Raw genomic sequence first — 27245 nt, 5'->3', positions numbered from 1 at the left:
GGTTTAGTCCCTCCATAATTCACAGCCCCTGTTTTAAATTAAAAAATAATGCTCTTTGATAAAAAGAATTTCTCAAAAGTATCAGATTTATTTTAGCGCAATATTTAAATATTTGTTCAAATTCCTAGAGATTCTAAAGGTAGAGGTAAGTACTTTTTTCTTCCCAAATGGAATTAAGTATCTTCATTGTTTTTTATTATACAAATGATATCTTCTTCCTATAAAAATTCAAACTAGCCAACATAAACTAAAAAGGAATGTGTTAGAAGAGCATATCGTGGCTCCAGCATCCTCAGGCTGTGACCGAAATGGAAGCAGGACCTCAGTTCATGATCTGGTGGCAGGTGTTGCTGTGTGTAGGGGCTTGGGCCCCAGGACCCGAGGTTCAGGCAGGGTGAGGTTAAGTAGGCTATTTCTACTCAAGCAGTGACTCCCTTGCCATCCTTCGCCTCTTTTCAGGATTATCATTTTCATGTTCTTGGTATGTTTTTAGTAACGAAGTCCTTTTCGTTTTCCGGTCGTTCTGGTCGCTGCCTGGTCTTGTTTTCTCAGTGCAGCGTTGGTCTGGTTGTTCAGGAGTCTGTGCACCCTGCCTCTGATGGGCCTTCCTCCTCCCCCTGGCCATTTTCTCACCCTTTCCTTGTCTCCTCCGTGTCTCCCTTGGGTCCCCAGACCCTCCCTCCCTTCCTTATGTCACAAGCCCTGGGAACCACCCTGAGCACCACTCTCTCTCGGAGCCTAGCCCGTCTCTGCATTCCTGTCGCCCCCACCAGGGGGCCAACTGCGTGTTTTGATCTCTTATGGGCGCGCTTGGTCGCTCAGTCATGTCTGACTCTCTGTGACCCGTGGACTGTGGCCTGCCAGGCTCCTCTGTCCATAGAGTTCTCCAGGCAAGAATGCTCCAGTGGGTTGCCATGTCCTACTCTAGGGGTTCTTCCCAGCCCAGGAATAAAGCCCAGGTCTCCCACGTTGCAGGCAGATTCTTTCCCATCTGAGCCACCAGGGAAGCCCCTGCTCTCGTTTGTCCAAGACTTTTAGAAAGTGGTCAGGCTTGGTGAATACTTTTGTGGTGAATGAAATTTGTTTTCAGTGATCTCTGTATGTTGAGTTTTGTCCTCACCTTTAAAAATGTGGGTTTTGGTAGTTTTAAGCCTAATAAGTATTGTGCAGATTCAAAAGTGAAAGTCTGGTTTTCGCTCCTGGATGGGGCTGCGGGCATCACCGGTGATTGAGGTGGTTGTATTGGGTCCCCATGACAGGGAGAGATCACAGGGTGGAGCCTCTACCTGGGGCCACTGGAGTGGGCCATCCTTGCCCCCTGCATCACAGGGCCTCCTGCACTCATGTGTCCTCCGGGGGACCTGGGGGCAGGAGGGGGCAGTCCCCCAGTTTGTCCGAGGCGGCTTTTCCCCATGGCTGAGCATGGGGAGGGAACGCCTGCCCAGCTGGGCTGGACTTTGCTTCCCTGAGTCTCTGCCAGCGACCGGGGCTCTGAAGGCCTGTGTTTGGGCTGGTGCCTGTCCGGAGCTCCTCTGACACACTTTCCAGGTTTCCTCCTTTTTTATTCCATTTTAAGTTTAGATTCTAAAACTTTCCATTCTTAAGATTGGAGAATGTTTCTTAATTAAAGAAGATGTTTACATATGTGATACTGTGTGACATGTGCTGTAGAGACTGCTGCAGGATGTTAAAGTTTGGGCATGTTAAAAATGTTTTATTTTTGTAGGAAGTAAAGCAAGAATTGAAGAGAGGGAGCAGAGAGATGAAGACTCTGAACGAGATGAGGATCGGGAGAGAAGGTACCGAGAGAGAAAGGTATGCGGGGAGCGGCCCCGGGGCTCAGCTGCAGGGCCCAGGACACCCAGGCGGGCACTGTGGGAGCTTTTCTGGTGAAGAGTGTAAAACAGAGTCCAAGACCTGAGACTCTTCTCAGGCACTGAGATCCTTTAGGCAAGTGTGTTTCTCCAATTTCAAGAGTCAACATTGGCTATTCTGGAAAATTTACAAAATACAAATAAATAAGAAGAAGAAAATTAAAGGTAGGTGCCTGCCTAGAAGAAAATGGCAACCCACCCCAGTGCTCTTGCCTAGAGAATCCCAGGGATGGGGGAGCCTGGTGGGCTGCCGTCTATGGGGTCGCACAGAGATGGACACGACTGAAGCGACTTAGCAGCAGCAGCGGCAGCAGCCTACCTGGAGATAATCATTGATAATGTTTAAGAATATATGTCCTGTAGGTTTGTGTCCATATATTCATATATATGTATGTGTGTGGATATGTACACAGACACTTCGTTTTAAGTTGGATCTTTGCTGTTTTATAGCCGCTTAAACTGAATACATTTTGAGCATTTTTTCTAAGCTGTCACACCTGTCTGTAGCATTTTAATGGCTGCATAATACATTATTCAGTGATGTCTACACGTCACATCTGCTTCCGTGAACATTTACTTTGATTCTAAAGGTTTTATTAGGCGGACATCTGAGGTGTGGACTGTTTGCCTTTACGCATAATTACTTCCTAATGATCAGTTTCTGAAAGCGGACTTGCTCGACCACACTGTGCTGGCTCACCTGTCGCTTCACACCGAGCGTGGTCATTCCCGTCGGCCGAGTGTGACTCCCCCGCCCTAAGCAGTGCCTGGGCCTTATATTGGTTTGTGATGTTTGCTCCTTCCACTCAGACACGAGAGGCACTCTGGGAAAGGGCCTGTTGCCCTTCCACTTGTTACCACCTGTGCGTGTCTGCCCACTGCTGGTGCGGGGAGTAAGGGTGCCTTGGAGATGAACTGTCTGATAGTTATATACGTCAGTGCTGTGAGCAGAGCGGGTGGGGGCGGTGGGATTGTCCCCAGAGGGGTGGCGGAGGTGGGCCCACAGGGTGCAGAGATGGAGGAGGCCCTGCGTGAAGGGAAAGGATGGTGCGCTTTGTGTTCTGTTAAGACGTCGCGGTAACCCTCACGATCCGCTAGGCCGTGTTAGTTTGCAGCCGCTCACTGCCTTGTGGTGCCTGCCCCCGGGGTCACCAGGCACCCCTGGGTCCGAGGAGCGGTCTCCCTGCGGGTTGGGGCAGACCCGTGCCGGGAGGAGAGGAGCCGTGTGCTGCCCCCAGACGCCTCACACGGACGGCGCTGGCGGGCCTGGCGGGCCGGGTGCTCGGGTTTCGGGCAGCCGGGGAGGGGACAGCAGCTGGGTCAGGAGGGTTCGCCCCGCGGAGGAGCGGGGGCGATGGCCCCCCTGAGGGCCAGGCCGTGGTGAGGGTGCGTGCTGGCGGGGCCGTCCCTGCCGCCTCCTGCCTTCGCTGTCACGTGCGTCTGGGAGGGTGGCCGCGCCGGAGGCCTGCGCCTCCACCTCTGCGGGGTGTGAACACGCGACGGCGCGTGCCGCTTACACACGCTTCCGTGTCTGGCCCCGGCGCCTTCACAGCTGCAGTATGGTGACAGCAAGGACAACCCCCTCAAGTACTGGCTGTACAAAGAAGAGGGCGAAAGGCGGCACAGGAAGCAGAAGGAGCCAGACCGGGAAAAGAAGCACCGGGAAAAGAGCAGCACGAGGGAGAAGAACTCAAAAGAAAAAGGCAGCTCTTTCTCCGACAAGGAAGGCGAAGCGCGACATAAGGAGAGGCGCCATAAAGAGGGCTTCCCCGCGGGCGAGGAGAGGCCACGGGGCCACGCGGAGAGGAAAGAGCGGGCTCGCAAGGAGGAGCACAGGAGGAGGGAGCCGAAGGTACCGCCACGCCCCCGCCCCGCCCCCGCCCCGCCCCGCCCCCGCCCCGCCCCGCCCTCGCCCCGCCCCCGCCCCGCCCCGCCCCGCCCCCGCCCCGCCCCCGCCCCGCCCCCGCCCCGCCCCCGCGCCCTGCCTCGCCCCGCCCCACCCCCACGCCCCACCCCGCCCCCGCGCCCCGCCCCGCCCCCGTGCCCCGCCTCGCCCCGCCCTGCCCCCGCGCCCCGCCCCGCCCCCGCGCCCCGCCTCCCGGCTGCTGGGACCAGCTCCCACAGGGAGAGGCTGCTTCCCAAAGGTGACCCGGTGTAGACGGGAGTCAGGGCAGCATCACGTGATCACTGTACGCATGTGGCTGATCTCCCAGCAGACGTGAAGTGGAATGAACTTTTACCATATATTCATAAATTTATCATAACATTTTGAAATTTAACATTTAAAAGGAAGCTGGTTTTTAAAAAAATGTATTTTAATTTATTTTAACTGGAGGCTAATTATAATATTGTAGTGGTTTTTGCCATACATTGACATGAATCAGCCATGGGTGTACATGTGTCCCCCATCCTGAACCCCCCTCCCACCTCCCTCCCCACCCCATCCCTCAGGGCCATCCCAGTGCACCGGCCCTGAGCACCCTGTCTCATGCATTGAACCTGGACTGGCGGTCTATTTCACGTATGGTAATACACATGTTTCAATGCTATTCTCTCAAATCATCCCACGCTCACATTCTCCCACAGAGTCCAAAAGTCTGTTCTTTACATCTGTGTCTCTTGTGCTGTCTCGCATATAGGGTCATCGTTACCATCTTTCTAAAGCCATACATATGCGTTAGTATACTGTATTGGTGTTTTTATTTTTGACTTACTTCACTCTGTATAATAGGCTCCAGTTTCATCCACCTCATTAGAACTGATTCAAATGCTTCTTTTTAATGGCTGAGTAATACTCCATTGTGTATATATACCACAGCTTTCTTATCCATTTGTGTGCTGATGGACATCTAGGCTGTTTCCATGTCCTGGCTATTGTAAACAGTGCTGTGATGAACATTAGGGTACACATGTCTCTTTGAATTCTGGTTTCCTTGGTGTGTATGCCCAGCAGTGGGATTGCTGGGTCATATGGCAGTTCTATTTCCCGTTTTTTGAGGAATCTCCACACTGTTCTCCATAGTGACTATACTAGTTTGCATTCCCACCAACAGTCTAAGAGGGTTCCCTTTTCTCCACACCCTCTCCAGCATTTATTGCTTGTAGACTTTTGGGTAGCAGCCATTCTGACCAGCGTGAGGTGGTGCCTCATTGTGGTCTTGATTTGCATTTCTCTGATAATGAGTGATGTTGAGCATCTTTTCATGTGTTTGTGAGCCATATATATGTATTCTTTGGAGAAATGTCTGTTTAGTTCTTTGGCCCACTTTTTGATTGGGTCGTTTATTTTTCTGGAATTGAGCTATATGAGCTGCTTGTATATTTTTGAGATTAATTCTTTGTCAGTTGCTTCATTTGCTGTTATTTTCTCCCATTTGGAAGGCTGTCTTTTCACCTTGCTTATAGTTTCCTTTGGTGTGCAACAGTGTTTAAGTTTAATTAGGTCCCATTTGTTTATTTTTGTTTTTATTTCCATTACTCTGGGAAGTGGGTCATAGAGGATTTTGCTGTGATTTATGTCAGAGAGTGTTCTGCCTATGTTTTCTTGTAAGAGTTTAATAGTTTCTGGTCTTACATTTAGATATTTAATCTATTTTGAGTCTATTTTTGTGTATGGTGTTAGAAAGTATTCTAGTTTCATTCTTTAGCAAGTGGTTGACCAGTTTTCTCAGCACTACTTGTTAAAGAGATTGTTTTTTCTCCATTGTACATTGTTCCCTGCTTTGTCAAAGATAAGGTGTCCATAGGTGCATGGATTTTATCTCTGGGCTTTCTATTTTGTTCCATTGATCTATATGTATGTCTTTGTGCCAGTACCATACTGTCTTGATGACTATACTAGCTTTGTAGTAGAGTCTGAAGCCAGACAGGCTGACTCCTCCAGCTCCATCTTTTTTCTCAAGATTGCTTTGGCTGTTCAAGGTTTTTTGTGTTTCTGTCCGTTCAGTTTAGTTCAGTCACTCAGTCATGTGTGACTCTTTGCGACCCCATGGACTGCAGCACGCTAGGCCTCTCCATCACCAACTCCCGAAGCTTACCCAAACTCATGTCCATCAAGTCAGTGGTGCCATCCAACCATCTCATCCTCGGTCATCCCCTTCTCCTCCTGCCTTCAATCTTTCCCATATCAGGGTCTTTTCCAGTGAGTTAGCTCTTTGCATCAGGTGGCCAAAGTATAGGAGTTTCAGCTTTAGCATCAGCTCTTCCAGTGGATATTCAGCACTGACTTCCTTGAGAATTCTTTATGCCCAGGTAGCCATTGAATCATAATGCTTTCCTGCCTGGCACTACTGATTTCGTTCTGTTTCTTCTGCTCCAGTCTATTTTATAGACTGATGCCAGACTGTTCTTCCTGTTAAACATGTTAATTATGCTTTTTCTAATTGATTTTGGAAAGATTTTTAACTTAGGAAGAAGATAAGAATAAAACAACAGTTACCTGGAATCCTAGACTTGGAGCTAATCCATTTTGTAATATATATTCGGAGAAGGAAATGGCAACCCACTCCAGCATTCGTGTCTGGAAAATCCCATGGACCGAGGAGCGGGGTGGGCTATAGTACCTGGAGCCGCAAAGAGTCAGACACGGCTGCGCGACTCAACAGCAGCGCCAGGATGTAGTCCCTTGCAGTCCTGTTTGTACATAATGAGCCTAAATGAGCTTTCTAAAAATGCAGAACTGGAGTCATGCTTTGCTGCTGTTCTGGGAATTGCTTTTTTACCGGTGCGACGTTAACTAGCTGCCTGGCATTCTGCCATGGCCATAACGTCATTTGTTTACAAGTGACCTGATACTGGACATGCAGGTCAGTAGAATTTACTGGTCAGAGACAGTGTCTGAATAGTGTTAACTTTTATTAGGCGTTTGCTACTTGCTGTGTATTGCCCTGCATGCCAAGCTTACTTCCGTTCTGTGCTTTTTCTGGCTCTCTCCCCACGCCTCCCCCTCACCTCTGGCCCCCCAGGTCTGGAGCCCCTCTGTCTGGAGGCGCGGCCTCTCTGGCCCAGGCCCTCCTCAGGGAACAGCCTAATGCCCCTCGTTTCCTGCGTGCTTCCGGGCACTGTCCACTCAACAGATGGCTCTCCTTTAAACAGCCTGCCCTCATGTGTTGATTTACATTCTGTTTTTAAAAATTCACTTAATTTAACAGAAGAGCCTTTAAATTTTTTCCATAGGTGTGCAGATTTGTGAAACAACCATATTTCATGTGTTTGAAAGTTTTATCGTTTTAAACAGTATAAGGATCTAGTCAGATTTTCTGAAAATTATGAAGAATTGGTAAGTGTCAGTTTCTTTCACTTAGGTAATATCACTGAGACGACGGATAACTACCTTTAGTGTGCCTAATTCATCTCCCTTCTGTCAAGCACCTTATTTACTAAGACAAGTGGTAGAAACAGTCATTTTAAGAGGCGCCTGTAGCATGGAGCGGTTGTTAGGTTCTGAGCCCGTGGCTTCTTTTTCGGAGCCTAGTAATTGTGAGTTTGTTATGCTGTGCTCATTAACGGGTGTGGGATTTCCCGACAGGCTGGGGAGCACAGACATCGAGGAACAAGTCTGAGGAGAGACGGCACGGGCGGCCGGTGAGTGAATGTGTCCTTTGGCCGATTGCTGTGTTTATAGCTCAGTTCTCCCAGAAAGCATTAAATGGACTTGTCCTCTTGGGCCTGATTATGGCCAGGAGATGAGAGTACACTACAGCTAGACTTCAGGCTCTCCAGACGCGAACCCTCCAAGTTGTGTCTTCGGGGTCCTCCAGGAGCTGGGAGCTTGCTGTGGGTTATGAGTCCTGCGTGGCCTTTCACACACTGGCTGGTGTGGCCTCAGGACACTAGCCCTCCCCGGGCACCAGTCTCCGGGAGTCTCCGCTCTGCGGGGGAGGGCACCTGCAGCGGCTCCCGGCTTCTGGTTCGCAACCCCTGGACGCTGAGCACAGACGTGCCCAGTAGACCCGCTGCCCCACTGCAGGTCAGGCATGGCGTGGGCACTGCCCACTGCTGCGTCCGCCCTTTCTGGAGGTGGCTGGCCTTTCAGAGCCTGTCTTTACTGGTGAAGCTTGGATGAGGCAAATTTTGTGGGTTTTATGAAGATTAAGGTTAGAGCTTGCCTGTAAATCCTCATTTTGTATGTGAGCTTCAGATTATAATTTATTCTTTACAGCAGCGATATTTGATAATTCTTCTTCACGGATTGGGGAGATTCAGGTTAAACACCTTGCCCTAAATCTCACAAGTTTGCACAAGGTCACACTTAAGCCTGGGGTGCAGACCCCTAGGCTTTGTGTTGCGGGTCTGCTAGAAATGCAGTGAGGCTCCTGCTCGGTTCTGTGCGACTTCAATCATGCGCTGTGTCGGATCAGTGTGGACGTTAGGCTCCAAATATTGAGAATCAGGTTGTGATTTTGAAAACCTTAATTTTAGGTCCAAAGCAAACATACAAAATATGTTCTATAAAAATAGAACATAGTTCAAGATAAATCTTTTGGAAATATAAATATTATATTAAACCTAAAACATTTGGGATGGATTCTCTAATAAAATTGTAGGAATTTTCTAGAACTCTTAAAGGATATGGATTTTATAAACACAAGTTTGTTAAAACACACAGTTTTTTCTCTGCTGAAGATATTTCCTATCCTGTACTACTGCTAAGACAGTAAAAATAGTTTAAAAAAGTTTAAACTATAGTTAAAAAAATAGTTTTAAAAAGGCCTTAGTTCTAATAAAGTTCTAATAATAGTTCTAATAAAGCGTGCTTTGCAAATATGCCAACCTACAGCCATTCTTAATTGTATCAAATGCTGACAGCAGCCTTCACTGAGATGGAAATGCTTTAATTTTCAAGTCTTTGTTGAAAATTAATTTGACTTTGATCATATTTGCTTTCTAGGCATGTGGAGAACTTAGTGAGGACTAACGGGAAGGACAGAGACTCAAAAAGGAAGGTGAGACCCTTCCCGGGGATTCTGTGGTGTGGTCCTGAGACTCAGAGAGCAGAGCCTGGCAGGCCTATTTTCATGTGGTTTACTTGAGTGGTGATTCCACGAGGCACATAAGAGATACATTTTATATTAAAAGACTCAAATGGATTAAAGTGAAAAGATGGACAAGGTGGCCACCAAACAACAGTTATACTGGAGCTTGGGTGGCTGGACCAGAGGCCCAGAAACACATCACAAGAATGAGACAGGTCGCTTGCAAGGAAGACATGACAAGCGTAAATGAACGTGCTGCTCAGAAGAGATCCCCAGAATACAAGAAGTAGAGGCAGATAGGATTAGAGGGAAAAATGGAGAAGCCAGTAGGGACTGGGACTTCAGCTCCCATTTCCACAAACAGAATGACAGCATTTCATGCTAACAGATTAGACGATTCAGATAAAAGGGAGATTCCTGGGAGATCGACGTTAGTGACGTTGCCTCGAGAAGAAATAAAAAGTCTGAGGGTGTATATATATATACTGCCCCTCAGTTGTGTCCTACTCTTTGCAACCCCATGGACTATAGCCCGCGAGGCTCCCCTGTTCACAGAATTCTCCACGCAAGAATCCTGGAGTGAGTAGTCATTTTCTTCTCCCGGAGATCTTCCCAACCCAGGGATCGAACTCAGATCTCTTGCATTGCAGGCAGATTCTTTACTGACTGAGTGACCAACTTAGTAAAAAAAAGTTGGGTTAGTGTTGGAAATCTTTCCACAAAGCAGCGCAGGCTTGGGTGACTGGCAGGTTCTATCAGGCGCTTGTTATTAACACTGATGCCCTCATGGCTCCTCTCCTTTCACAGTTGCTTCATGTCCTGGATCAAGTGTGTGTGCATGTGTGTGGACGTGTACATGAGAAGCACGTGCAAGTCATAAGGTGTAATAGCTCCTTCACATTCTGGGTTATGCATGCATGTGTATACAGGAGAAGCACATGTCAGTGACATGGTATCATTCAGACACCACAATCCTGGTCTTCATTTTTTATGCCATCTTCATAATTATCACCAGGAGAATCTTCATAATGATTATTTAATGTCTTTAGAATTGTGTACTGCGGTGTCTAAATTATCATCACACCGTTTCCTGGGTTTTGCTCTGTTGTCGGTACTGTGGCAGGCAGATTTGGCTTCTGTGGTGGTGGTTCAGTCGCTAAGTTGCGTCTGACTCTGCGAGACCACATGCACCGCAGCACCCCAGGCCTGCCTATCCCATCACCAACTCCCAGAGCTTGCTTAAACTCATGTCAGTTGAGTCAGTGATGCCATCCAGCCACCTCATGCTCTGTCGCCCCCTTCTCCTCCTCCCTTCAATTTTTCCCAGCATCACGGTCTTTTCCAGTGAGTGGGCTCTTTGCATCGGGTGGCCAAAGTATTGGAGCTTCAGTTTCAGCACCAGTCCTTACAATGAATAATCAGGGTTGATTTCCTTTGGGATGGACTGGTTTGCTATCCAAGGGACTCTCAAGAGTCTTCTCCAACACCACAGTTCAAAAGCATCAATTCTTTGGTGCTCAGCTTTCTTTACAGTCCAACTCTCGCATCCATACATGACCACTGAAAAAACCATAGCCTTGACTAGATGGACCTTTGTCAGCAAAGTGACATCTGCTTTTTAATACACTGTCTAGGTCTGTCACGGCTGTTCTTCCAGGGAGCAAGTGTCTTTTAATCTCGTGGCTGCAGTTATTGTCTGCAGTGATTTCAGAGCCCAAGAAAATGAAATCTCACAGTTCCCACCTTTCCCCCTTCCATTTGCCATGAAGTGATGGAACTGGATGCCATGATCTCCGTTTTTTGAACGTTGAATTTTAAGCCAGCTTTTTCACTCTCCTCTTTCATATTTATCAAGATGCGCCTTAGTTCCTCTTCACCTTCTGCCGTTAAAGTGATATCATCTACATATCTGAGGTTGTTGATATTTCTCCTGGCAATCTTGATTCCAGCTTGTGCTTCATGCAGCCCTAAATTTCACCTGATGTACTCTGCATGTAAGTTAAATAAGTCGGGTGACAATACACAGCCTTGACATACTCCTTTCTCAGTTTGGAACCAGTTCATGTCCAGTTCTAACTGTTGCCTTTTGTCCTGTGTACAGGTTTCTCAGGAGGCAGCTAATGTGATCTGGTATTGCCATCTCATTAAGAATTTTCCACAGTTTGTTGTGATCCACACAAAGGCTTTAGTGTGGTCAATGAAGCAAAAGTAGACTTTTTTGGAATTGCTTTACTTTTTGTATGATCCAGCATATGTTGGCAGTTTTATCTCTGGTTCCTCTGCTTTCTAAATCCAGCTTGTACATCTGGAAGTTCTTGGTTCACATACTGCTGAAGCCTGCCTAGCTTGAAGGATTTTGAGCATAATCTTGCTGGCATGTGAAATGAGTGCAATTGTACAGTAATTTGAACATTCTTTGGCATTGCCTTTCTTTGGGATTGGAATGAAAGCTGACCTTTTCCGGTCCTATGGTCACTGCTGAGTTTTCCAAATTTGCTGGCATATTGAGTGCAGCACTTTCACAGCACCATCTTTCAGGATTTGAAATATCTCAACTGGGATTCCATCACCTGCACTAGCTTTGTTTGTAGTGATACTTCCTAGGGCCCACTTGACCTTGCATTCCAGGATGTCTGGCTCTAGGTGAGTGATCACACCATCGTGATTATCTGGGTCATGAAGAGCTTTTCTGTATAAATCTTCTGTGTATTCTTGCCGCCTCCTCTTAATATCTTTTGCTTCTGTTAGGTCCACTCCGTTTTTGTCCTTTATTGAACCCATCTTTACATGAAATGTTCCCTGGGTATCTCCAGTTTTCTTAAAGAAATCTCTAGTCTTTCCCGTTCTTTTGTTTTCCTCTATTTCTTTGCATTGCTCACTTAAGAAGGCTTCCTTATCTCTCCTAGCTGTTCTCTGGAGCTGTGCATTCAGTTGGGAATATCTTTCTCTTTCTCCTTTGCCTTTTGTGTCTCTTCTTTTCTTAGCTGTTTGTAAGGCCTCCTCAGACAACCACTTTGCCTTCTTGCCTTTCTTTTCCTTTGGGACGGCTTTGGTCACACCTCCTGTTCAGTTCAGTTCAGTTCAGTTCAATCGCTCAGTCATGTCCGACTCTTTGCGACCCCATGAATCGCAGCACGCCGGGCCTCCCTGTCCATCACCATCTCCCGGAGCTCACTCAGACTCATGTCCATCGAGTCTGTGATGCCATCCAGCCATCTCATCCTCTGTCATCCCCTTCTCCTCCTGCCCCCAATCCCTCCCAGCATCAGAGTCTTTTCCAATGAGTCAGCTCTTCGCATGAGGTGGCCAAAGTACTGGAGTTTCAGCTTCAGCATCATTCCTTCCAAAGAAATCCCAGAGCTGATCTCCTTCAGAATGGACTGGTTGGATCTCCTTGCAGTCCAAGGGACTCTCAAGAGGCTTCTCCAACACCACAGTTCAAAACCATCAATTCTTTGGTGCTCAGCTTTCTTTATAGTCCAACTCTCACATCCATACATGACCACAGGAAAAACCATAGCCTTGACTAGACGGACCTTAGTCGGCAAAGTAATGTCTCTGCTTTTGAATATGCTATCTAGGTTGGTCATAACTTTTCTTCCAAAGAGTAAGCGTCTTTTAATTTCATGGCTGCAGTCACCATCTGTAGTGATTTTGGAGCCCCAAAAAATAAAGTCTGACACTGTTTCCACTGTTTCCCCATCTATTTCCCATGGAGTGATGGGGCCGGATGCCATGATCTTCGTTTCCTGAATGTCGAGCTTTAGGCCAACGTTTTCGCCCTCTTTTCACTTTCATCAAGGGGAAAGCTCCTCCTGTACCATGTTATGAGCCTCTGTCCATTGTTCTTCAGGCTTTCTGTTTACCAGATCTGGTCCCTTGAATCTATTTGTCACCTCCTCTGTATAATTATAAAGGATTTGATTTAGGTCATAGCTAAATGGCCTAATGGTTTAACCTACTTTCTTTTGTTTCCTGGGAAGAAGAATCTTTTTCTTTCTCTGATAGTTATCTGAAACACTGAACTATGAGAGACGTGTCTTTAGCAGCTGGTGCCGGGCTTTTATGGGTCTTTATTCCACGCACACACACAGAAGCATAGTATTTTCTGAAAAGTCAGGTCGTGCGGCTGTGTTGGTTGATGTGAGGATGTTTTGTTCAGTCTGGGCAGTGGTTGGATTCCTCCCTGTCCAGTATAGCCACACCTTAGTGAAAAGTGAGCCTTATAGGTGATTCTTCCCACGTAGTCTTTTTTCTGTATACTTTTTCACTGTGCTCTTCTGATGTCTGTGTTGGGGGCGGGGGTCGATGCCTTTTTTCTGTCTTGCTCACACCTGCGGCATGTGCTGCTTGCCCTGACTCCGTGGAAACCCCTCTAGCTGTAATGATTCAGATCTCCCTCCTACTTCTCATGAGTAAGTTTCTTGAACTGGAATTATTGAATGAAAATATACAGTTTTTAATATTTTCTTTCTCTCAGTTTTTTTGGTAAGGGTTAGCATTGTTCACTAGAGTTATAATGTGAGCCACATTTGTAATGTGAGCCACATTTGTAATTTTAATTTTTTGGTGGTCACCTTAAGAAAGAAACATAAAATTAGTTTTAATAACATCCAACATTTCTGAAATAGTCTTTCAACATGTAGCCAATGTACGAAATTAGACACTTTACATTCTTTTTTCACTAAGGGAGCAAAATACCAGAGGTGTGTTTTCCCCTGAGAGAGCCCAGAAGTGATCTTGAAGATAGCTGGCAGCCTGCTTGGCTTTTAACTGGCCACGTGTTTTATAGCATCAGCCCTGAGTTACCTTGACCTAGTTGCTCAGCACTTAAGGCGGAGAGCCCACGCTATGCCAGATTAAGTTTCTGGGCGGAAAGGTGCTCCCCTCCTCTTGGGGGCGCCATGCTATCCCCACGCCTTTGCATCGGATGGTTGCTGGCGGTGGCATCTGAGAGCCGTGCCTTCCTGGGGCCATGGCCCCAGCAGGACAGCCAGGTGCCCCCGCCCCACCGGCCCCTGGAGGAAGGCTCGCAGTCTCCCGTTTCTCGGAGGAGGACCCTGAGGCCCGGAGAGGCCGGTGCCACTGCGCGCCGGCCCCTGGCCCCCGCGGGAGGAGGGTGGGCCTTGCCTCCGCCCTCCGGCTGACATGCTGTGCTCTGTCCCCCAGCACGGCCGCGAGGAGGGCCCCTCGATGTGGAAGCTGGAGCAGAGGCAGGGGAGCGAAGCGGCCATGGTGAGGAGAGGACGCATCCGTCTGCGCTGTGTGTCCGCCTCGGGCCCTCAGGAAGCTGGGCCGCAGGGGCTGCCGTGCGTTTGCCCTGCGCCCCCGGTGTAGGCTCCCAGGAGCTTGAGCTGGACGCGGCCCCAGCATTCTTGCCGTTTCTCTGCCTTGAAAGTCAGTAGCTTTGGGGAGAATGCAAGAAAGTGAACAGAGGCATCACAAAGATACGATCCATGTGTTGTCAGTGACGAACGGTCCAGGGAGCAGAAAGTTTGCAGAAATAAACACCAAGCCAGCGGTGGAGGAGCAGCCAGCTCCTGCAGGAGCCGCTGGTGGTGCTGGGGCGTTCTTTCCAAACCGGGGTGGAGCGGCAGGCCAGGGACTCGCTCCTGTCCCCTTCCTCCCGTTTGTCCCTGGCAGGCACCCCGGGTGGCTAGGGGGCCGGTGGCGTGTTTGCCTGTTTGCCGAGCAATGAGTTGTTGGGACGTGGTGAGCCTGCGATGCTGGGTCTCTGGTTTATTTGTTCAGTAACCAGAGACGCGCTTTTTTCTTTGGCCTTCAGAATTTAGAGTTTTCTCAGAAAGAATATGATTGTTAACTGTTTCCTTTTTCTGGTCATACTTATAAGTCAGGGTACTTAAGAGCTGTGATTAGGTTATGTTAATTTTATAAATATTTGAATTTCTAAGTTAACAACCTGAAGTGAATCTCAGAAATCATGTATTTTCCAGCCTATTTTCAAGAATGAACCTGAGATTGAATATTTTAACTCTACGTTTGATTTCTGCCCGTAGGAAATTGAAAAGGAAGACCTTGATTTAGAAAATGCTGGAACAGATGAGTACACAGCCATTTTTGAAGATGATTTTGAAGTAGGTATTTGAAATTTTCTCATCTTAAGGGTAGTTTGTTCTCTAATCAGAAACAGCTGGTTTTTTGTCTCCTCTTACTGCTCTCAGTGCTCCGTATCTATTTGATTTAGATCTGGCGCCTATAAAAAGTTTGCCGTATGTCTTATCATTGCTGACCAGTGTGGTGTAATTAAAATTTTCAATTTAGCCTGTCGATAGTGCACTGCAGTCAAACGTGTGTGCGCATGTATGTGTATCATGTGTGTGCATGTGTGTGTGTCTACATGAAGTCACATAGGTACACAGGTCTCCGTGTGCTCCTGCGCCCATTCTCGGCACAGGTACGTTTGCACTTTATTGTTCACCTGGGGCTCTCAGTGCGCGGTTGTGTGGGGTGTGTGCGGACGCGGAGGAGCAAGCACAGCGGTTTGCACAGAAACCTGTGAGCTGCAGGGCGCCCAAGCACACGGGGGCCCTGTCTGTGCCTCCTGCTGGCTGCGTGCTCCGCCTGCGAGCGTGTCTGCTCTGCGTGTGCTCTGCCCGCGAGCGTGTCTGCTCTGCGCGCAGGACTATGAGGACGACTTCGAGGTCTGTGACGGGGCCGACGACGATGGCGGGGCGGACGAGCCCAAAGAGGGAGAGGCGGCGGAGGAGCTGCCTCCGGCCAGGAGGAGGGAGATCCGGGAGATCCAGAAGGCCATCCTCGCGGAGAACCAGCGGGTCGGCGAGCTGTCCTCGAAGCTGCTCGAGAAGCACGGCTGCCCGGCGCGCGCTGGGGGGCCGGGCCCGGGTACGTGAGCGGACAGCGGCGCTGCGGGCGCTGCCAGCCCCCGTGACGCGCTCGGAGCTCCGGGGGCGCGTGGTGAGGCCCTCCTTGGGGAGGGCGCGGCGGTGGGGCGGGCCAGCCCCGTGCCTTGTGCTCAGTCGGCGTCCGAGGCCCCGGCTGCATTTCTTCTGACAAAGTGACGGCATCGGCAGGAGGCCGGCCGTGGGGGGGCAGCCTTGGCGACTTTCTCTATGAAACTGGGAATGTGCTTTGCTCCAAAGCTCTTGGCACCTGGGTGTAAGAAGGTTACTTGTCAGGGCAGGAGAGCGCTCTCCATGAATGCCCCGACAGCCCCGAGGCACGGTGCTCTGAGGCAGGAGAAACAGGAGGTGCTCACAGCCTCTGAGGCTGCAAGAGGGCAGGTCAGGGCGCGCTCTTTGCCTGGGTCCAAATACACGTCCAAGGGGAACGAGAAGACAGAGTGAGAATACGTGCATAGAGAAATACGCGGGTCTGTGCACGCGGCGCACAGGGCTCCCTGTGGCTGGGGCCACGGAGGTGGACCCCGCAGAGGGAGGGGCTGGAGCGGTCTGTCCTGTGGGGGCTTCTGAAGATCAAGGCCCGTCACCAGGCCGGCCAGCCTGCACCCTGTTGGCTGCCGAGCCCCAGCCCGGGTCCGCCGCCTCCTGCCTTCTGGGGCAGTGAGTGGCTTGTCCAGCGCGCAGCAGCCTCTGCCTCCTAGCTGCTCTGCGTGCTCACGCCTCAACCCCCTAACCTGAGAAGACGGGGCTTGGAGCGGGCAGGGGAGCGTGGGGGTGGGAGTGGGGGACTGCCCGCGCTTACGTGTGTTCTTGCCTATTTCTGGAAGTAGCTGGCGCACATGTGGGAAATTCTGCTTTGCTGCAGGTTTTAGATGCAGTGAGCAGAAGTGGTTCCTAAGTGCACCTAGAAGACATTTGTCGTTAGTTGAGTGAACATGATTGGTTTACATGCGTCTAATTGGTTTACTCTTGATTTCTTTTGCTTGAAAGAAATATTTCAGTTTCACAAAAGTAGCTCTTTTTTATGTGCAGATGCAAACAGCTCCCCTTCCAAAACCCCGCTGTGTGGAATTTTCGTGGATTTTGCCACAGCCTCACACCGTCAAAAGAATCGGACTCAGGCCCTTAAGCAAAAGTAGGTGTCCCGGGAAAACAGCGGGAGTTAGCAGTTTCTGTGGTTTCCTGCAGCGGACCTGTGAACGTTAGCGTTTATCTTCTTGTCGCTGCTGTTCTCAGCCTGTGGTCTTGTTTGCGCTGCCTTCCCGGGTCCCGGCTCGTGCTCTGGTGCAGGTGTGCAGTAGGCCAGCTCGGCCCGGCATCTGTGTCCGTTCTGGGGGCCCCAGGAGCCCCGCCTTCACGGCCGGGCAGGGTCACAGGCACTCTGGAGGCTGGAGGCGGGCAGCAGGAGCTAGAGCAGACAGCGGGCCAAGTCCGCCCGCGCCCCATGCCTCCCGCCGTGTGGGCCCTACTCTCGTAGCCGGCACCCCTCGTCTCAGCGAGGGAGCCCCACGTCGCCCAGCCGTCCAATGTCTCGGGCACTGAGCCCCCATGTCAGCGTCCTCCGTGGGCTACCGGCTGCCTGTGCAGGCCTGGGTCTGCCCAGCAAGGGTGGAGATAAGGGTGAAGAGCCAGGGCCAGCCGGTCAGAGTCCGGGCTTGACTGCTGTGAACCCAGAAGCTCGTGAAAGTGAAGGACAGGCTCTCAGCTCACGTCTTCGGTGCCAAGCCCAGTGCAGTCTGGGGATAGATGTTGGAGTCCACCAGGTCGGGCTGGACACAGTGGACTTAGGGAGAGTGTCTGGTCAGCCAGGGAGCTGTGCTGGCAGGAAGCAGCCTTCCCCACCCTGCCTCCCCCAAGAGCGCCTGCCCTCTGCAGCAGAGGGAGCCAGGGTAAGGCTGGCGGGGGCTTGCCCCGCTGGACGCACCCCCAGAGCAGGGAGAGGGGGACCGACAGCAGTGGGAGGTGGGGGTTCGGCCCTGCAGCCTCGCTGTCCACAGGGGGCCCCAGCGTGGTGACTGAGCGTCCCTGCCCCCAAGACCGCGGCCTCCGTCCCGCCCCCCTTTCCTCCCCCACCCCAGTTCCCGTCCGTGCTCTTCCCTCCAGGATGCGCAGCACAAAGCTGCTCCGGCTCATCGACATGGACTTCTCCTTCACCTTCTCCCTCCTTGACCTCCCGCCCGTGAACGAGTATGACATGTACATCCGGAACTTCGGGAAGAAGAACACCAAGCAGGTGAGCGCAGCACGCCCGCCAGGGGCCCGGCCAGTGCGGTGGCAGGACCTGAGGTGTGGCGCGTGCGGCCCCGACATCCGAGCGGGGGTGGCCAGAACACTCTTTACCCGGAGCCTGTGCTCTGGAGGCACCTGGCCACGGACGTGGCTCCCTCTCAGGCTCTGAGGACCGCCTGGGAAGGGAGGCTTTATTGAAAGTCACCGAGTGTCACCTGCTCCCGTCCTCAAGGGGCTGCAGCGTCTTGTGTGTGTGACCCTAGGTGCAGAGGCTCCAAGATTTGGGCTGGAGTGGCCCCCTGCCCACCTCTCCCCGAGCTCCCAAGCTTCTGGACTTACCTCAGGGTCCCTCCTGCCTATTCCATTCCACTCGCCCTTACTCAGGAAAATGCAGCCCTGGCCAGGCCCTCTGGTAAATACCCTTGGGTCCCCCCTACCTGCCCCTGGACCCCCCTACCTGACCAGGCTCCCCCGTCACCTGCCCCTGGACCCCCTCACGTGACCAGGCTCCCCCAACCTGTCCCTGAACCCCCCCACCTGACCAGTCTCCCCCATCACCTGCCCCTGGACCCCCTCATGTGACCAGGCTCCCCCCACCTGCCCCTGGATCCCCCTCACCTTATCAGGCTCCTCCATCACCTGCCCCTGGACTGCCTCACCTGACCAGCCTCCCCTCACCCATCCCTGGACGCCCCTCACCTCCCCCTGCACCCCCTTGCAGGCCCCTTGTTCATCTGCCTGGCTTTCTCTGTTACCTGGCCTATGGTGTCTGCACCTCGTCCCTTATCTGCCTGCCTGTCTCTCTGTTCACCGCCTGTCCTCCAGGTGAACTAGGTGATCTATCCCTGCACGCTCTCTGACCCCAGCGCTGCTCAGTCCGCCCCACACCACTCTGCCCTTGCCCGTCTCACCTGCGGCCACTGACTGTGAGCTGGCTGGCCTTCCGGGGTGGTGAGGTCCTGAAGTCAGCAGCCCCTGCATTGTTTCTCTCCTGCCCCATGGAGCCATCCCTCAACATGCTCTTGGGTGTGTCTGTCAATAATCTTTTAACAGGAAGAGGGTCATAGCCGGACATTTAAGAAGCTGACAGATTAACCCTGGCTTTGCAGCTGACCCACTCTGACCTTGAGTAGACTCTTTAACTTTGCTTATTTTCCTCATCTCAAAGCTTTTTGTTGTTATTGTTCAGTCGCTCAGTCGTGTCCTGCTTTTTGTGACCCCATGGATTGCAGCACGCCCAGGCTTCCGTGTCCTTCAGCATCTCCTAAAGTTTGCTTAAGCTCATGTCCATCGAGTCAGTGATGCTATCCAACCATCTCATCCTCTGTCATCCGTTTCTCCTCCCACCTTCAATCTTTCCCAGCATCAGGGTTTTTTCCAATGGGTCAGTTCTTCACATCAGGTGGCCAAAGAGATTCAGCTTCAGCATCAGTCCTTCCAGTGAATATTCAGGACTGATTTCCTTTAGGACCTCCTTGCTGTCCAAGGGACTCTCAAGAGTCTTCTCCAACACCACAGTTCAAAAGCATCAGTTTTTCAAAGCTGTTAGTTAGTATCAAAACTGAAGCATGTACCTTTTTGAAACAAATTTGTGTCCAGTTTTGCAGAGCTGCTGTGTTGTTAGAGACTAGGGTATTGGCAGACTAGGTCATAAGAGTTTGTAAAGGTTTTGTTTATTTGCTTTTGGCTGCACCGGATTCTAGCTGTGGTGTGTGGTCTCCTCTCTAGCTGTGGTTCGTGGGCTCCAGAGCGCCTGGGCTCAGTAGTTGGGCCCAGCAGATGCAATGTGCAGGCTTGGTTGTCTTGAGGCAGCTGGTACCATAGCTCCTTGACCAGGGATGGAACCCACGTCCCTTGCACTGGAAGGCGGATTCCCAACCTCTGGACCATGAGGGAAGTCTCTGGGTCATAGTATTTTCAAACTGGAGCTGAACTGTTTGATGTGACTTTTGAGAACACTTTTGAAATTTAGGCCCATGTTTTTCAAACGTTTAAGACATAAGCAGTCTTTGCATGATTGTTATTCATGCCATGATACTTAATTTTGACGGAAGCAAGAACAGTGTCATCTTTAACTTAAAAAATTTAGTTGTTTTCTTTTCAGTGATGAGAAATGGGTCTGAGGTGGAGACCCCCGGCTGACTCAGCCTGCCTTCCTTCTCAGGCCTACGTTCAGTGCAATGAAGACAGCGTGGACCGGGACATCCAGACTGAGGAAGTGGAGACTCGGGAAGTGTGGACCCAGCACCCGGGGGAAGGCTCTGCTGTGTCCGGGGGTAATGGTCTCTGCTCTCGGCCTTGGCGGCTGTGCTCGTCCCCTCTCTCGTTCTTTCCTTGCCCTTGTGTGTGCTTGCGTGTGAGCTGACTGTGGAGATGCCAGTGAGTCTGCAGATGCCACCCCGGCCTGGAGGCCTGGTCTGGGCCCTGATCGGGGCTCGTGACACTCGTTCCTGAACAGAGGAAAGAGCCTGAGTCCAAACCAGCACCTGCAGAGGCGCTGTTGAGAGACCCCGTGCTCTTCAGTGGTTCACATTCTTGGAGAATTCTCTTCTCTAAGTGCATTCTCCGGGTGTGTCACGCCAAGACAGGTGGAAGGCCCTGGACGATGCCGAGTCCTGCTCCCGCTGGTTCTTATCAGTTGCGTCTGTGCTGAATGTTCAGCTACTGGGTGATTGTCTGCTCTGAGGAGCGACCTCTGTCACTCCCGTCCCTCAGGGAAGCCTGGTCCTAAGAAGTAACAAACCTAAACGTTGTTGTTCAGTTGCTCAATCATGTCCAACTCTTTGTGACCCTGTGGACTGCAGCACGCCAGGCCTCCCTGTCCTTCATTATCTCCTGGCGTGTGCTCAAACCCATGTGCATTGAGTTGGTGATGCCATCCAACCATCTCATCCTCTGTTGCCCTCTTCTCCTCCTGCCTTCAATCTTTCTCAGCATCAGGGTCTTTTCAAATGAGTCAGTTCTTCACATCAGGTGGCCAAAGTATTGGAGTTTCAGCTTCAGCATCAGTCCTTCCAATGAATATTCAGGATTGATTTCCTTTAGGATTGACTGGTTGGATCTCCTTGCAGTCCAAGGGACTCTCAAGAGTCTTCTCCAACACCACAGTCAAAAGCCCTCAATTCTTTGGTGTTTAGCCTTCTTTATGGTCCAGTTTTCACATCCATACATGACTACTGGAAAAACCATGGCTTTGACTAGACAGACCTTTGTCAGTGAGGTGATAGCTTTGCTTTTTCATATGCTGTCTAGGTTTGTCATAGCTTTCCTACCAAGGAGCAAGTGTCTTTTATTTTCATGACTGAAGTCACCATCCACAGTGATTTTGGAGCCCAAGAAAATAAAGTCTGTTGCTGTTTCCCCTTCTATGTGCCATGAAGTGATTTGGTTGGATGTCATGATCTTAGTTTTTTGAACATTGAGTTTTAAGCCAGCTTTTTCACTGTCCTCTTTCACACTTATCAAGAGGCTGTTTTGTTCCTCTTCACTTTCTGCCATTAGAGTGGTATCATCTGCATATATGAGATTGTTATTTCTCCCAGCAGTCTTGATTCCAGCTTGTGATTCATCCAGCCTGGCATTTCACATGATGTACTCAGCATGTAAGTTAGATAAGCAGTGTGACAATATACAGCCTTGACGTACCCATTTTCCAGTTTGGAACCAGTCTGTTGTTCCATGTCCAGTTCTAACTGTTGCTTTTTGTCCTGTATACAGGTTTCTCAGGAGATGAGTAAAGTGGTCTGGTATTCCCATCTCTTTAAGAATTTTCCACAGTTTGCTGTGATCCACACAGTCAGAGACTTTTGTGTAGTCAGTGAAACATGTTTTTCTGGAATTTCCATGCTTTCTCTCTGCTCCAGTGAATGTTTGAAATATGGTCTCTGGTTCCTCTGCCTTTTCTAAATCCAGCTTGTACATCTGGAAGTTCTCGGTTCACATACTGCTGAAGCCTGGCTTGAAGGATTCTGAGCCTAATCTTGCTAGCAGTTTGAACATTCCTTGCATTGCCTTTCTTAGGGATTGGAATGGACACTGACCTTTTCTAGTCCTGTGGCCACTGCTGAGTCTTCCAAACTTGCTGGCGCATTGAACGTAGCACTGTGGCAGCAGCGTTGTTTACGATTTTAAATGGTTCAGCTGCCGTTCTGTTATCTCCCCTAGCTTTGTGCGTAGTGACGCTTCCCAAAGCCCGCTTGACTTCGCACTCCCAGATGTCTGGCTCTAGGTGAGTGATCCCACCATCACGGTCGTTCTGGTCATTGATAGCTTTTCTGGATAGCTCTTCTGTGTATTCTTTCCACCTCTTCTTATTGCTTCTGCTTCTGTTAGGTCCTTCCTGTTTATGTTTTTATCATGCCGGTCCTTGCATGAAATCTCCCCTTGAGTATCTCCAGTTCTCTTGAAGCGATCTCTAGTCTTTCCCGTTCTGTTGTTTTCCTCTATTTCTTTTTTTTTGATTTAAAACTGTTTATTGGTCAAAAAAGTAGAAAATGACAAAATTATTGCATAGGGAAGATATGCTAGTAATTTAAAAACAGGCTAGATAATAAGGAAAGTTTATATATGTTAATAGATGGAAGGCTGAGAGGAATCTTTTTTTTTTTATTCTTACACCATAAGATTTATTGTTTCATTTGAGATGTTTCCAAGATTCTTTTTTTTTTTCAGTATTTTTAAAGTTTAATCATTATTTTTTTATTAAAAATTTTTTAATTGGAGGCTAATTACTTTACAGTATTGTAGTGGTTTTTTCCATATATTGATATGAATCAGCCATGGGGGTACATGTGTTCCCCATCCTGAAACCCCCCTCCCTCCACCCTCCCCATCCTATCCCTCAGGGCCATCCCAGTGCACCGGCCCTGAGCACCTTGTCTCATGCATTGAACCTGCACTGGCGATCTGTCTCACATATGGTAATACACATGTTTCAGTGCTATTCTCTCAAATCATCCCACCCTTGCCTTCTCCCATAGAGTCCAAAAGTCTGTTCTTTACATCTGTGGCTCTTTTGCTTTCTTACATACAGGGTTATCATTACCATCTTTCTAAATTCCATATATATGCGTTAGTATACTGTATTGGTATTTTTCTTTCTGGCTTACTTCACTCTGTATAATCGGCTCCAGTTTCATCCACCTCATTAGAACTGATTCAAATGTATTCTTTTTAATGCCTGAGTAGTACTCCATTGTGTATATGAACCAAAGCTTTCTTATCCATTCATCTGCTGATTGACATCTAGGTTGCTCCCATGTCCTGGCTATTGTAAACAGTGCTATGATGAACATTGGGGTACACGCGTCTCTTTCAGTTTTGGTTTCCTCGGTGTGTGTGCCCAGCAGTGGGATTGCTGGGTCATAAGGCAGTTCTGTTTCCAGTTTTTTAAGGAATCTTCACACTGTTCTCCATAGTGGCTGTACTAGTTTGCATTCCCACCAACAGTGTAAGAGGGTTCCCTTTTCTCCACACCCTCTCCAGCATTTATTGCATGTAGACTTTTGGATCGTTGCCATTCTGACTGGTGTGAAATGGTACCTCATTGTGGTCTTGATTTGCATTTCTCTGATAATGAGTGATGTTGAGCATCTTTTCATGTGTTTGTTAGCCATTTATATGTCTTCTTTGGAGAAATGTCTGTTTAGTTCTTTGGCTCATATTTTGATTGGGTCGTTTATTTTTCTGGAATTGAGCTATATGAGCTGCTTGTATATTTTTGAGATTAATTCTTTGTCAGTTGCTTCATTTGCTGTTATTGTCTCCCATTTGGAAGGCTGTCTTTTCACCTTGCTTATAGTTTTCTTCATTGTGCAAAAGCTTTTAAGTTTAATTAGGTCCCATTTGTTTATTTTTGTTTTTATTTCCGGTACTCTGGGAGGTGGGTCATAGAGGATCCTGCTGTGATTTATGTCAGAGAGTGTTTTGCCTATTTTCTCCTCTAGGAGTTTTATAGTTTCTGGTCTTACGTTTAGATCTTTTGAGTTTATTTTGTGTATGGTGTTAGAAAGTGATCTAGTTTCATTCTTTTACAAGCGGTTGACCAGTTTTCCCAGCACCACTTGTTAAAGAGATTGTCTTTTCTCCATTGTATATCCTTGCCTCATTTGTCAAAGATAAAGTGTCCATAGGTGTGTGGATTTATCTCTGGGCTTTCTGTTTTGTTCCGTTGATCTATATGTCTGTCTTTGTGCCAGTATTTTACTGTCTTGATGACTGTGGCTTTGTAGTAGAGCCTGAAGTCAGGCAGGTTGATTCCTCCAGTTCCATTCTTCTTTCTCAAGATTGCTTTGGCTATTCGAGGTTTTTCGTATTTCCATACAAATTGTGACATTATTTGTTCTAGTTCTCTGAAAAATACCGCTGGTAGCTCGATAGGGATTGCATTGAATCTATACATTGCTTTGGGTAGTATACTCATTTTCACTATTTTGATTCTTCCGATCCATGAATGTGGTATATTTCCCCATCTATTAGTGTCCTCTTTGATTTCTTTCATCATGTTTTATAGTTTTCTATACAGAGGTCTTTTGTTTCTTTCAGTTCAGTTCAGTTCAGTCGCTCAGTTGTGTCCGACTCTTTGCGACCCCATGAATCGCAGCACGCCAGGCCTCTCTGTCCATCACCAACTCCCAGAGTTCACTCAGACTCGCATCCATCGAGTCCATGATGCCATCCAGCCATCTCATCCTCTGTCGTCCCCTTCTCCTCCTGCCCCCAATCCCTCCCAGCATCAGAGTCTTTTCCAATGAGTCAACTCTTCGCATAAGGTGGCCAAAGTACTGGAGCTTCAGCTTTAGCATCATTCCTTCCAAAGAAATCCCAGGGCTGACCTTCAGAATGGACTGGTTGGATCTCCTTGCAGTCCAAGGGACTCTCAAGAGTCTTCTCCAACACCACAGTTCAAAAGCATCAATTCTTCGGCGCTCAGCCTTCTTCACAGTCCAGCTCTCACATCCATACATGACCACTGGAAAAACCAGAGCCTTGACTAGACGGATCTTTGTTGGCAAAGTAATGTGTCTGCTTTTGAATATGCTGTCTGGGTTGGTCATAACTTTTCTTCCAAGGAGTAAGTGTCTTTTAATTTCATGGCTGTAATCACCATCTGCAGTGATTTTGGAGCCCCCAAAAATAAAGTCTGACACTGTTTCCACTGTTTCTCCATCTATTTCCCATGGAGTGATGGGACTGGATGCCATGATCTTTGTTTTCTGAATGTTGAGCTTTAAGCCAACTTTTTCGCTCTCCTCTTTCACTTTCTTCAAGAGGCTTTTTAGTTCCCCTTCACTTTCTGCCATAAGGGTGGTGTCATCTGCATATCTGAGGTGATTGATGTTTCTCCCAGCAATCTTGATTCCAGCTTGTGTTTCTTCCAGCCCAGCGTTTCTCATGATGTACTCTGCATAGAAGTTAAATAAGCAGGATGACAATATACAGCCTTGACGTATTCCTTTTCCTATTTGGAACCAGTCTGTTGTTCCATGTCCAGTTCTATCTGTTGCTTCCTGACCTGCATACAGATTTCTCAAGAGGCATCTATGTTCATCAGTGATATTGGCCTGTAGTTCTTTTTCTGTGGTGTCTTTGTCTGGTTTTGGTATTAGGGTGATGGTGGCCTCATGGAATGAGTATGGAAGTCTACCTTCCTCTGCAACAATCTGGAAGAGTCTGAGTGGGACAGGTGTTGGCTCTTCTCTAAATTTTTAGTAGAAGTCACCTGTGAAGCCATCTGGTCCTGGGCTTTTGTTTTTTGGAAGATTTTTGATTACAGTTTCGATTCCCATTAAGATTTTCTATTTCTTCCTGGTTCAGTTTTGGAAGGTTATACTTTTCTGAGAATTTGTCCATTTCTTCCACATTGTCCATTTTATTGGCATATAGTTGCTGATGGTAGTTTCTTACGACCTTGTATTTCTGTGGTGTCTGTTGTGATCTCTCCATTTTCATTTGTAATTTTGTTGATTTGATTTTTCTCCCTTTGTTTCTTGATGAGTCTGGCTAATGGTTTGTCTCTTTTATTGATCTTCTCAAAGAACCAGCTTTTAGTTTTGTTGATTTTTGCTATGGTCTCTGTTGTTTCTTTTTTCATTTATTTCTGCCCTAATTTTTATGATTTCTTTCCTTCTACTAACCCTGGGGTTCTTCATTTGATTTTTCTCTTGTTTCGTGAGGTAAGCTTGTATTTCTCTGAACCTTCTCCTTAGCACTCCCTTTACTGAATCCCATAGGTTTTGGGTTATTGTGTTTTCATTTTCATTCATTTTTATGCATGTTTTGATTTCTTTTTAAATTTCTTCTTGGATTTGTTGTTTATTCAGAAGCGTGTTGTTTAGCCTCCTTATGTTTATATTTTTAGTAGCTTTTTTCCTGTGACATCTAATCTTGCTGCATTGTGATCAGAAAAGATGCTTGAAATGATTTCAATTTTTTTGAATTTACCAAAGCTAGATTTATGGCCCAAGATGTGATGTATCCTGGAGAATGTTCCGTGTGCACTTGAGAAAAAGGTGAGATTCATTGTTTTGGGGTGAAATGTCCTGTAGATACCAGTTAGGTCTAACTGGCCCATTGTATCATTTAGAGCTTGTGCTTCCTTGCCAATTTCTGTTTAGTTGATCTGTCCATAGGCATGAGTGGGGCATTAAAGTCTCCCACTATTATTGTGTTAGTGTTAATTTTCCCTTTCATACTTTTTAGCATTTGCCTTATGTATTGTGGTGCTTCTATGTTGGGTACATATATATTTATAATTGTTATATGAAATTAAAAGATGCTTACTCCTTGGAAGAAAAGTTATGACCAACCTAGATAGTATATTCAAAAGCAGAGACATTACTTTGCTGACTAATGTCTGTCTAGTCAAGGCTATGGTTTTTGCAGTGGTCATGTATGGATGTGAGAGTTGGACTGTGAAGAAGGCTGAGTGCTGAAGAACTGATGTTTTTGAACTGTGGTGTGGGAGAACTCTTGAGAGTCCCTTGGACTGCAAGGAGATCCAACCAGTCCATTCTGAAGGAGATCAGCCCTGGGATTTCTTTGGAAGGAATGATGCTAAAGCTGAAACTCCAGTACTTTGGCCACCTCATGCGAAGAGTTGACTCATTGGAAAAGACTCTGATGCTGGGAGGGATTGGGGGCAGGAGGAGAAGGGGACGACAGAGGATGAGATGGCTGGATGGCATCACTGACTCAATGGATGTGAGTCTGAGTGAACTCCGGGAGATGGTGATGGACAGGGAGGCCTGGCGTGCTACGATTCATGGGATCGCAGAGTCAGATATGAC

At 48.4% G+C, this 27245-nt stretch overlaps 1 protein-coding gene across 4 annotated transcripts in view; it reads left to right on the top strand.

Moving 5' to 3' along the window:
• The window catches only part of WDR60 (WD repeat domain 60), a 53726-nt gene that overhangs the window by 4435 nt on the left and 22046 nt on the right, over window positions 1–27245 (top strand). For 3 of the 4 annotated variants that reach the window (XM_018046631.1, XM_018046629.1, XM_018046632.1), the window contains exons 4-13: window positions 1727–1815; window positions 3427–3726; window positions 7402–7457; window positions 8764–8818; window positions 14018–14083; window positions 14866–14943; window positions 15490–15712; window positions 16762–16864; window positions 17833–17962; window positions 20123–20234. In XM_018046631.1, coding sequence (XP_017902120.1) covers window positions 1727–1815; window positions 3427–3726; window positions 7402–7457; window positions 8764–8818; window positions 14018–14083; window positions 14866–14943; window positions 15490–15712; window positions 16762–16864; window positions 17833–17962; window positions 20123–20234 — 1212 coding nt within the window. The remainder of the gene's footprint in view (window positions 1–1726; window positions 1816–3426; window positions 3727–7401; window positions 7458–8763; window positions 8819–14017; window positions 14084–14865; window positions 14944–15489; window positions 15713–16761; window positions 16865–17832; window positions 17963–20122; window positions 20235–27245) is intronic. The other variant, XM_018046630.1, reaches the window with a different exon arrangement.

This window comes from Capra hircus, chromosome 4, assembly GCF_001704415.2.
Source record: "Capra hircus breed San Clemente chromosome 4, ASM170441v1, whole genome shotgun sequence".
NCBI classification, from domain to species: Eukaryota; Metazoa; Chordata; class Mammalia; order Artiodactyla; family Bovidae; genus Capra; species Capra hircus.
The sequence above is the reverse complement of the archived record's forward strand: the minus strand, read 5'-3'. Positions and strand labels throughout refer to the sequence as shown.